General features: G+C 48.2%; 1 protein-coding gene across 3 annotated transcripts in view; it reads left to right on the top strand.

The window, feature by feature from the left end:
• Window positions 1–4,248: 4,248 nt before the first annotated feature.
• Window positions 4,249–11,329, top strand: part of BBS4 (Bardet-Biedl syndrome 4) — an 87,710-nt gene continuing 80,629 nt past the window's right edge. For 2 of the 3 annotated variants that reach the window (XM_019504489.1, XM_019504488.1), the window contains exon 1: window positions 4,249–4,313. In XM_019504489.1, the coding sequence (XP_019360034.1) occupies window positions 4,290–4,313 (24 nt within the window). In that variant the 5' untranslated portion in view covers window positions 4,249–4,289. The remainder of the gene's footprint in view (window positions 4,314–11,329) is intronic. The other variant, XM_019504490.1, reaches the window with a different exon arrangement.

Here is an 11,329-nt window from a genome sequence, read left to right as displayed (position 1 = left end):
TTTAAAAATCTTCAAGATTATGTCTATTTGCTGTGCATTTTCTTTCAGTTTGATTTTTTTTTTTTTTTCCTTCCCTGGGACGGGTGGGGGGAGCGTGTGCTGGCGTTAGTGACTGTCGAAGGTTTTTATCAGAGAAGTTGGGTTTCTCCTGTTCGTGCAGCTCTTTTTTTGTCCTTGGCCTCCATGGTTTATATGTTTCCATTGCTGGCAACAGAACCATCCCTTCCCTTCCAGCTTCTCACAAACTGATTTAACCTGGTGTGTGTTTCATTAGAGATGAATGTACCTCGTGATTCAGAATGCTTTGCCTTTCTTCTTTTTAGCCCAGAATGACACCACTTTATCTGCCCAAATCAAACCTAGCTGTTCCCATGCACCTAGGACATGCGCTGTGCTCCTAGCTTGAAGGTCAAACCTATAGGAAGTGTATATTTAGGAATTTTTAATGATGGAAAGGAAGGGGGGGTGTTTTTACAGGACTTGTCAAAGAGCATCTAAAGATTTCAACTGTGTGGATCTCTTCTCCCTTCCAGTTGCAGCTGTCAGATGGAACGTTCCTTGCTGTTTTCACTTGCATTATAACAAATCGTGACATTGAAAAGGAAGATGGTGGAATTGTCCTTGTGTTTGTATTGGGTTCAATTACTGGGCAAACTGTCCTGGCAGATATTTAACACTCCATCTAGTACAGTAGAAATTGAAATCAGTGAGCCATTTTTCAATGAAAAGGGGGAAGAACTAATGAATTTTAGCTATTGAATCCATTTTTATGATTTCTGTAACAAGAGCTATGTTAAAGTAATTAATTGGTGGTGGTTTTATTAAATTTCTCCTGTATAGGACTTCCTTCTGTGGTATTTTTCACCAGGCTAGTGTTCTAAGAACATTCCTGATTAACCTGAACTGAGGTTCAAGGGGAGAAAATAGAGGGGTGAATAATGGAGGCAGGTTAATATGATCCTTAATATGAAACACCAGCCTCAGCTGAAATCTTCTTGGTCACTTGAGCCTCTTGCATTTGGAGCTACTGTCAGTAAATGCTGTGTGCCTCCACACCCTTTACACATCTTTATTTCCCCCAAAAGGTTTTGTTTGTGTCAAACCCTCTTACCATGATGTTGGAGCAGAATGAATGCGCCCACCCTCATAATTTGTATTCTGTGCACTTTTCTTTATGAGGCTGTTCCTGGGTGGAGAGAAAGTAATGAGGGTTCACGTGTATATAGTGAAGGGCTCTGCTCTGATTTAATGTGGACAAGCCACAACTTAGACATTACCCAAACCTTGAAACTGTCCGGCCTCCCTTTACCTTTCCCTGCTGTATATTAGCAGCTCTATGCCGCCCAGGCTTCACTGATTGGCTCTTGGAAAGCTTCACACCCAAAATGTGTATTTCCAGTTCAAAATTTAAATAAAAATGCTTTCTAAGATAGCGTCTCCACCTGGAGCTGATTTCAGGGGAATGACTGGCAGGGCTGGGTGCATGGATGAACAGGGGTGGATGTGGGTCACTGAAACAGAATATTCCACTTAAATTTCCAGCAGTGAGGTTTTTGTCTTATTTTTGCTGACTGTTCTGGGAGCTGAGAGTCCAAGCACATCCTTGTAGATCCAGTTGTGACCGGGAACCTGTCTGGTGTCCTTTCCTGGATCTTGATGGCTGTACATGGGCCTCCATTTAAAATACTGATTTAAAATCACTGTGCTGCTAATAGTTCTGCTGGGCAATCTGTCACTTTTTCCTTTTAGTCCAACTTTTGAGTTCTCTCACAAGAATTTTCCCTGTTTATGTTCCTTCTACAAAGACCTCCTTCCCACTAAGGCACTTTTGATTGGTCCTATCAGGTAGTGCCCCCCCCTCCCCCCCCCCCCACACTTTTTTTGAAGAGCAAATTTTAACAAATAAGATGCACTGACTGGCTGCCTGACTTCAGCTGTGCAAAGTAACAACTAGACCTATGAATAGCAAGATGAAGCCAGTGAAGGGGTATCTGCCTTTTAGTGCTAGGCTATAGCAGCTCATCCTCAGACTCCCCCTGTCAACCTGCTGCCGTTTTTTGTTTCTGTGCTTTACAGATCTGTAACTAGCTCTGATGTTTGAAACCCTTAATTTTAGTCTGTTCTATCACAACTGGAACTTTTACATCACAGTTGTCTGGAGACCAAAGTAAAGCTCCATTGTTTTAATGGCGGGCTTGGGCTCCTGTGCCTGAGAGGGAGGATGAGAGAGAGGGAGGGGAGGCAGGATATGGAGTTTGTTCCTTGACCTTCTAGTTCTCCAGGGAGAGACCACTGCGTGTTGTGACAAATCCACATTCGGAGGCAATTGCGTTGTAAGTGTGGGCCTGGGCTGTGCAGAGGGGACCCTGGGAGGGGGAGCATTCCTGAGTCTAATAAACTTTTATTTTGTTATTTCAGTAGCTGAGGTGTGTGTTTGTAGTGGATCCCTCTGGCACCTGCCATGAGGAGGGGAGTGCTTGGTGTTGCCAGGTCTTAAATACGAAATGATCATAGTGGAAGCTCAAAATTGTTTACTGAGGTGTAGGTTGTAGCCATGTTGGTCTAAGCACATAGGCAGACAAGGGTCTCTGGGTGAATCTGATATCTTTTATTAGACCAACTTAAATAATTGGAAAACAATTTTTAAGCAAGCTTTCAGGTTCAAAACCCCTTTGTCAGGCTAAGGAAGTTTCTGCAGTTGGTGCGCACTCTTCTTGGATGGAATGAAAAGTAAAGAAGCCATTTCATTTTAATTTATTCCATCCAGGAAGAGCACACACCAACTGCAGGAATTTCCTTAGCCTGACAAGGGGGTTTTGAACCTGAAAGCTTGCTTAAAAATTGTTTTCCAATTATTTAAGTTGGTCTAATAAAAGATATCAGATTCACCCAGAGAACCTGGTCTCATTGGCTGAAAAACTTATACAGTGAAAAAAAGTATGCAAATAAGTCTTTCTTACTTATATTGCTCACTGTAACTAACTGACCCAGTGAGTGAATGACAACTGGGTCATCAAAGTTGAAGCATTTTTTTTATTTTATTTTGAGGCCTCTTTTGGGCTACGATTGAGTGTAGGGAGTATCCGAAGTTCTTCTCAGCCTCTTGGCGGCTCAGATCAAGCATGGTGACATCTTGGCCTGGGAGGTGAAATACTATGCATCTGTGCAAGAAGGCAGTTTTTCTGAATCACACGGCAGGATACCTGCTCTTCTGGCATAGTTCAGTACCTGCCGAGGTGCAGCAGCTTTAAGCCCAGTTTATGAAAATAGGAGTCTTCTCCCTTGCTTGCTAAGGGCTTATGGCTAAGGACAAGCAAGACTCTGGGCACCTGAACCCCAAGCCTCCAGGCTTAAGCCTGCAAGTAGCATGCCTGCCAAAGGTTTTGGAAACATCTGATGCCCTAGCTGCACGTGCAAGATGTTTGCTGGGGGTGGGGCCATTTATGGTTCTGGAGTCTTGGATTTGGAATTAGTTAATGGCTAATTTTGGCCTGGGATACAAATCAAAAATAAAAATCTGAAGTGCTGAACTAAATAGTCTGGAATGGATGATGTTGCCTCTTGTATCTGGGGGCATCCAAATCCCAAGACCTCCAGGCTTGGGCCTACCAATGGAGTTGGGAGGATGTGAAATCCCAGGGTGAGAGGTCTGGGATGGAGGGTGCTCGCTAATCATAGTCCCCTCCACCCTCCGTCGCCCGAGAGCGTTCTGCCTGCTCCATGGATGGGGTTTGGGACCTACTGGGCTAATCTGACCTGGAAAATGAAATGTATAAACTTTAAAAATATATTCCTATTTTGAGGTAAGCAGTTGTAAGAAAGTGCTGACAGCAGCCCTAAAAGTCAGTTGAGCCTTCCTGGGGGATTACCGTCTAATAAAAGAGATCACAGCATCTACCGAAGCGCCTGCCTGAGCCTGGCGCTGGCCTCTGCACGGATGCATCAGCGACCTGCCTCGGAAAGGCTTGAACATTTTTTGCTAGTGACTGTACAAGGGTGGAAAGCATCCTACACCCGGCTCCCTGCTGTCCACCTGGCACCACTGCCAGCGCCTGCCGCCCCACCCACCCTCCGGGCCGAGCCCCACGGGGTCAGCACAGGCCCACAGGCGGTTTGCCCCGCGAGGGCCGCGCAGCCTCGGTCTGACGACGGGAGTGACCCCGCACGACCTGGAGGGTGGGGCCTTCCCGGCGGCCGCCGCGCGACCCGCAGCTCCCGCCCCCACGGAGCTCTTCCGGGTCAGCCGGTCGCCCTGGCAACGGACAACTTCCCCCTCCGACCGGGCCGCGATGGCGGGGCCGGGCGCCCAGCTGGTGAGGCGGCACATGCATCACCCACACCCTTACCCTTCCCCACCCCGCGCTGGGAGGCCGGCGGGGCCTACAGCCTCCCGCACCCAACCCGCTAGCTGAGGGGCCCGGTTCGCAGCCGCTTCGGGCTCCTCTGCGCCAGGGCCCGCCGCCGCCCTGGGGGAGGGTTTGCTCCGCGCGGGGCCCGGCCCTGCGCCCGGTGCCCTGCTCAGGCCCGCGTTGCCAGGTCTTAAATGTGACGTGCTTGTCTTGGCAACTCAGAACTGTCGCCTGAAAAACTACCGTAGGCTGAAAGAAATGCGCAAATAAGTATAAGAGCGAGTCGGCTTACTTGCTTTCTGTTGCTCGCTGTTCGTCGCCAGTGAGTGAGAGTGACCTGGGTCTGCGAAGTCGAAGCATTTCTTTGCTTTTAGGCCATTAGTCATAAGAATGTGCTGACCGCAAACCTGTTTGTGGGCAAAGGTAGAGCGTAGGGAGTATCTGCAGGGTCTGTATTACGGGGCAGCTTGGGGTGCTGAGCCCCCATAAGAGATGAGAGCCCCCCATAAGACTTGAAAAGCATACCGGGTGGGGGGAGGTCTCTGATTGGATTTGTTAATCAATGAACTGGTTTAAACTCCCCTCAAGAGTCAAAGTGTAATTCAAACCAGCCTTTTGAAAGCTCAGGGCAAGCGTAGTGGCTTCTTACCCTGGCAGGGGAAATACCATGTGTCTGTGTCTACGAAGGCAGTTTTCCTGAACTGCCTCGCAGGAGACCTGCTCTTCTGACGTGGTTCGGTACCGGCCGAGGAGCAGCGACTTTAAGCCCAGTTTATGGAAATGGGAGTCTTCTCCCCAGCTTGTTTTGAGGACCTTATGGCTAAGGACAAGGAGAACTTGGGGGCATCTGAACCCCAAATCTCTGGGCCTGGACCTACAAGTAGGATGCCTGCCAAAAGTTTTGGAAACATCTGAAGCCTCAGGTGGGGGTGGAGGATGTTTGCCGATAGTAGGGCCACTTATGGTTCTGGACTCTTGAATTTGGAATGAGTTCTGGCTAATTTGGCATCTGATAGAAATTAAATTTAAAAAAAAATTCAAACCCTGGCAAGGTTCTTTGAGTAGATGTAATATTTTTTATAAGCCCACCGAGTAATTTGGAAAAACTTCTTGACAAACTTTTGAGCGCAGTCATCCTTCTTCAGGCATAGGGAGTCTCTGCTGGTCTGAGATCTCTAAAGACCGACACAGCTACAACCAAAAACCCATTTGAACCCTGAGTATGTGAAGTACCTAGGGGCATCCAAGCCCCAAGACCTCCTGGTTTGGGCCTGCACAGACGATGCCTGCCAATGGATTTGGGAGGATCTGAAGTCCCAGGCTGATAGGTCTGGGATGGAAGATGCTTGCCGATTGTAGCACCACGCAGTGTTTAGAATGACTGAGTTCTGCTCAGTTGATCTGATTTGGAACTGATTTGGCTAATTTGACCTGGAACATGAATTTTTTTTTTTTTTTTTTTTTTTTTTTTTTTTAAACAAAAAACCCAAAAGTCAGTTAAGACTCCCTGAGAGTGACTTGGGTTTTACATATAATGCATCAATTAGCTGCCTCAAAAATGGTTGTACGTTTTGAACACTTACTGTTACAGTATTGATTGTACATGGGTTGAAATTATGATACAAATATGATAATTATTGTACACTTGGCAACACTGGCTCGGACCCTGGTGATGCTTTTTTCTGCTGCCAGCAGGCGTTGCTGCCACCCATGTGGGGTCAACAGGTTGGAAATCCTCTTGTTCCCCATAAAAACCCAAGCCACAGGGCCCTGCAGTGCAGGCCTCTCTGTTCCTACGTGAACATGCCTTTAGCCTTGACCTGGGAGCTAAGAATGAAGGCAGCAGTTCACAAACTTTCTAGATGTCTTGAGGCTCAAGATGCCCCCTGGAAAATGCCAGCTCTTGGCTCACCTTTGTTTTGTGGCTCTGGACAAATAATAGAGCAATGCTTGTGTTGCAAAGGGCTCAGAAAGGCCCCAGCAGGTCCGGATGTCTCTGACACTATGAAGTCTCTGGCTTATCTTGTGAATCCCTCAGGTGCCTAACAAGCTATTGTGCAGTGTCCTACTGGATCTTTAAAAGGATCATGTGGCCCCCAGGAGTGTTGCTACACCTTGGCTGAGAATCACTGAGTTAAGGACTAGCAGAGCCTCCAGAACTGCTTCAGTTCTGGGCATTTTTGATGAGACTCTTAAGAAAAGGGAGAACTGGTGCTAGGTGAATGTTTGCCTTCTAAGAAGTAGACAGAAATCCCATGGTTCATTTTGCAGTTGGATAACTCCTCCTTGTATTCCATTTCCAGCTGCCTATTTACTCAAGGTGCCTTTCACTTAAGAGGCCTCCAGCTCCCCCTCCTCTTTTCCCACATCAGCTTGCTCCCTAGAACGTAGCAGGAAGACATCCTGTAATGACACCCATGATCACAAAAGTAAAACAGCAAAAGATGCTGCTTGTCCAGCTGCTGCCAGTATAGTTTCTGTTTTGAGACAGTCTAGATCAGAGGTTCTCAACCTGTTTGCCATAGTAGGCCACACTTGCAGCTCTCAGTGCGGTATGTGGGCTGCATCCATGTAACTTAGGCCCTGTGTATCCATTTAAAAAATGTTTTAACAGGATGTCACTTGGGCCACATTGGGCTGTATGCGAGTTGAGAACCACTGGTCTAGAGCAGGGGTTTTCAACCGTTTTTAATAAGTGTACCTCTGGCAGCTGGACACGGAGCGGAGGTGGGGGGCATGGCTGGGCACAGAGCAGCTGCAGCACAGGGTGGTGGGTGCGTATGAGCTGCATACAAGCTTCCCTCCTACCTCCTGCGTCCAGCTGGCTGGGTGGTGCCTATGCAGCCTGCAGAGGGGTGCTGCTGCCCTCACCCTGACATCAAGCCCTGCTTCTGGGAGGCGGTGGCACTGGGTGGTGGTGCTCCGACCCTGCCCACCCACACGTATACCCTAGGGCCTTCCCAGGTACCCCCAGGGGTACACGTACCTCTAGTTGACAACCTCTGGTCTAAAGAAAAGGATTGTGTAAACTTTTCTTTGCCTTTTAAAGCAACAAGGGAGTCTTGTGGTCACTGGGAAGAGAGAGGATATTTCCTCCTGTGTTGGTCTGCATTTTAACTTATTGATCTTTCCATTTATTGAACTTATGGAAGCTTACCACTTAACAGCTGCTACTGAAGATCATGCGCAACCTTGTTCTTGAGTAGTTTCAGCATTGACATACGTAAGTGGGCATGTTACCAAAATAATAGGGGATTTTTGAAAATAACTATTTATTCTGCTCTGAAGAATAGTCTTGTGGGACTCCATGTTTATATTTTCAGCTTTAGAAATCACAACTTTCTAGTGAAATCACTTGTTGATTATTTTTTTTTGTACGTTTGTTTTCATTGTTCCCTAACTGGGCACACTGCTAACTCAGCTGCAGCTCTGACAGTCGGGCTAGGTTCATTCTGGTTCATGCATTGGTATGATTCTGTTAACGATGAGCCATCTAGAATGGAATCCATAACTGGATTGCTCTTCGGAGTTCAATTGGCTCTGTGTGGCATATGGGTGAAACGCGTCACAATTCAGTCACTGGAATAAAGAGATATGTCTCAAAATACACCCAGAGAGTATTGGTTGGTAGACTAGTGCTTTGCTCGAACAGCGGGTTTTAAAGGACATCATACTGTTAGTAGAGGTGCACCAATACATTGGTCCGATATTGGATCGGTACCTATATAAAGAAAATTGTCTGTATCAGAAATTGGCCTGATATGGCCAATAATTTGGCCGATAAATGGCCTGTGCATGTGCTCAGCTGCAGCACAGCACGTAGGCGGCAAGGAGCACAGTGCGGCAGCTTGGAGAGTTGCTTGCAACTGGTAAGTCTGTTGTGGTGGAAGGGGAGAGGGGAGGGAAGGGGCGTGGCATGGGGAAGATCAAGGCTCCTGTGGTGAGGGAGGAGTGGGGATGGGGCAAGTGCTGCCCAGCCGGCATGGGACAGAGCCACAGCTTTTCCAGGGGACATGGTGGGAGTGGGAGTGGCTCCTGCTGTTGTGTACTGCTTGTCCAGGAGGTGCTTGTCTGGCAGCTCCCGCTGCTGCTCCTGCCATTTGTCCGGGAGGCCAATGTGGGGGGGGGAATGTGCCTCTGGATCTCTGCAGGGTGTGGCAGGCTGGGCCTGGGGCTGTGTGGAGCTCTTCCCAGCCTGCCCCACCCTGAGCAGATCTGGAGGCACACGCTCCCCCATGCCCTCCCTGAGCAGTGGTGGGGCCAGTGCTGGGAACCACCAGACAAGCAGGCAAGCCCCATATGAATGGCTTCCAGACAAGTGGCACACAGCAGCAGGAGCTGCCACCCCCCACGCCCTCCCCAGACAAACCGTGGCTCCTTCCCAGGCCCTCACCCCCCACCACAGCTGGGCAGCACTTGCCCTAGCCCCTGCCCTAGTCCCGCTTCTCCCATACCACCAGGGTGTTGATCTACCCCACCATGCCTCTTCCCTCCCCCCTCCCCTTCCACCACAACAGACTTATCAGCTGCATGTAGCTCTCCAAGGTGCCAGGCTGGTATCGGAAATCAGATTGGTACTGGCCGATATGCCTCCTTAAAAATCAGCTATCAGTATACCCCTACCTATTAGAGATAGAGTGAACTCTTAATCCTTTTTCGGTATCCACCATTGCAGAGCTAGACTAGAGACTGGATTCTCAGAAGTCCACTCTGAGATTAATTTGTTTTCGGATGGAAATTTAATTTTGGCAGCCGATAACCATATTTGCTGTGTTCCAGCTCTGTAGGACGCTTCTGGTATTAAAAAAAAAAAAAAAAAAAAAAGTACAGTTGGAGAGTCTGATTCTATTTGAAACACTTGTGTGTGACAGTAACGAGTTTTTCAGTTTGATGTTTACAGTGGGAGACTTCTGATTCATAGATTCCAGGGTCGGAAGGGACCTCAGTGGGCCGTCTTGTCTGACCCCCTGCCCCTGGCAGGCAAGAAAAGGGTCACCAAATCTGGGGTCATGTGATCCCAGGCAGGTGCCTGTCCAGTCTCCTCTTGAAGACCCCCAAGGATGGGGTGAGCACCACCTCCCTTGGAAGCCCATTCCAGATCCTAGCTACCCTGACCACGAAGAACTTTTTTCTAATGTCCAGTCTAAACCTACTCTCCAGTAGCTTATGGCCATTGTTCCTTGTTGTTCCAGGGGGTACGCTGGTAAACAGATCGTCGCCTAGTTCATGTTGCTCTCCCCTTACGAATTTTTATGCTGCAGCAAGGTCCCCTCTCAACCTTCTCCTGGAGAAGCTGAAAAGGTTAAGGTCCCTTAGCCTTTCCTCGTAGGGCCTTCCCTGCAGGTCTCCAATCAGACGAGTGGCTCTTCTTTGGACCCTCTCCAGGTTGTCTGCATCCCACTTGAACTGCAGCGTCCAGAACTGGACACAGTACTCCAGCTGCGGCCTGACCAGTGCTGCATAGAGAGGGAGAATCACTTCTCTGGACCTGTTTGTGAAGCACCTACGGATGCACGACAAGGTGCGATTGGCTCTGCCAACTGCTTCATCACACTGGCGACTCACGTTCATCCTGGAGTCAACAGTGACTCCAAGATCTCTTTCTGTCTCAGTCAGCTGTGAAGGTCGTCCCCCCAGCCTATAGGTATGATGGCAGTTTTTCCTCCCTAGATACAACACCTTGCACTTGTGCTTATTGAATTGCATCCTGTTGTTCTCTGCCCATTTCCCCAACCTGTCGAGGTCAGCCTGGATCTGGTTCCTCCTCTCCAGGGTGTTAGCTTCACCCCATAGTTTTGTGTGGTCCGTGAATTTGGACAGGGTGCTTCCCACCCCCTCATCCAGATCACTGATGAAGATGTTGGACAGCACCGGCCCCAGAACTGAGCCCTGAGGGACTCTGCTGCACACATCTTTCCAGGTTGACATTAACCCATTCACTGCCCCCCTCTGAGTGCGACCCCTGAGCCAGTTTGCTACCCAGTCTACCATGTAATCATCCATGGCAAATCTCCTCAGTTGATTAATAAGGATGCTGTGGGATACTGTGTGAAAGGCCTTCTTGAAGTCCAGATAGATAACATCCACTTTGATCCTGCATCTAAACATTTGGTGGCCTTGTTGTTAAAAAAACAGCAAAACAAAACAAAAAAAAACTGGGTTAGTCAGGCAGGACCTGCCCGCTATAAACCTATGCTGGTTGCCCCTCTGCATCACATTAGCCAGTGGGCTCCCACAGATGTGGTCCTTGATTATTTTTTCTAGAATTTTCCCTGGGATAGAGGTAAAGCTGACCAGTCTAAAGATTGGGACAACATTGGCCCTCTTCCAATCCTCCGGGACCTGACCCGAGCACCATGAGTGCTCATATATCCTTGCTAGTGGTTCAGCTATGGCACTTGCTAATTCCTCCATTACCTGTGGGTGGAGTCCCTCCGGTCCCGGTGATTTGAACACGTCCAGTCCCTCCAAGTGTCCTTTTACCGTGTCAGCACTGACCGTTGGTCAGCCGATGTTCCCCTTGTTGATGTCCATGATGCGTATTGAGGGTTCGTCTAGATTCCTATTTAAAAAGACAGAGACAAAAAACTCATTGAAGAGTTGTGCCTGCTATCTGTCACTAAGCCCCTGCAATAAACAGTGTCAGAACTTATCACAAACCAGTGTCTTGTATCAAAACTTAAATAAGTGTCATTTTACTTGCTGTGGTAAGTCTTCTGTCCTAAGTGTTACTTATGTAAAATTCAGCACACAATAGTGAGACTGTTTTACAGGTGAATCTTTTGAATTGGCCTATATTTCTTCCCTACTGCCATAAAATGTTTCTTTGCTACATCTCTGAACATTTGATAGCCACAATATAAAAGGCATTCAGTCTTGCTCTGGCTTTCAACAGACTAAGTGCAGCCTCATTCATTCAGCTGAGGAGTTTTCCTTCAAATTGATGCGTTACCAACTCCATCATCCTCTGTTGTCAGTGT

Source organism: Gavialis gangeticus, unplaced genomic scaffold (genome assembly GCF_001723915.1).
Source record: "Gavialis gangeticus isolate Ggan-Ray unplaced genomic scaffold, GavGan_comp1, whole genome shotgun sequence".
NCBI classification, from domain to species: Eukaryota; Metazoa; Chordata; order Crocodylia; family Gavialidae; genus Gavialis; species Gavialis gangeticus.
Note: the sequence above shows the minus strand (reverse complement) of the source record. Positions and strands in the feature narration are given on the sequence as shown.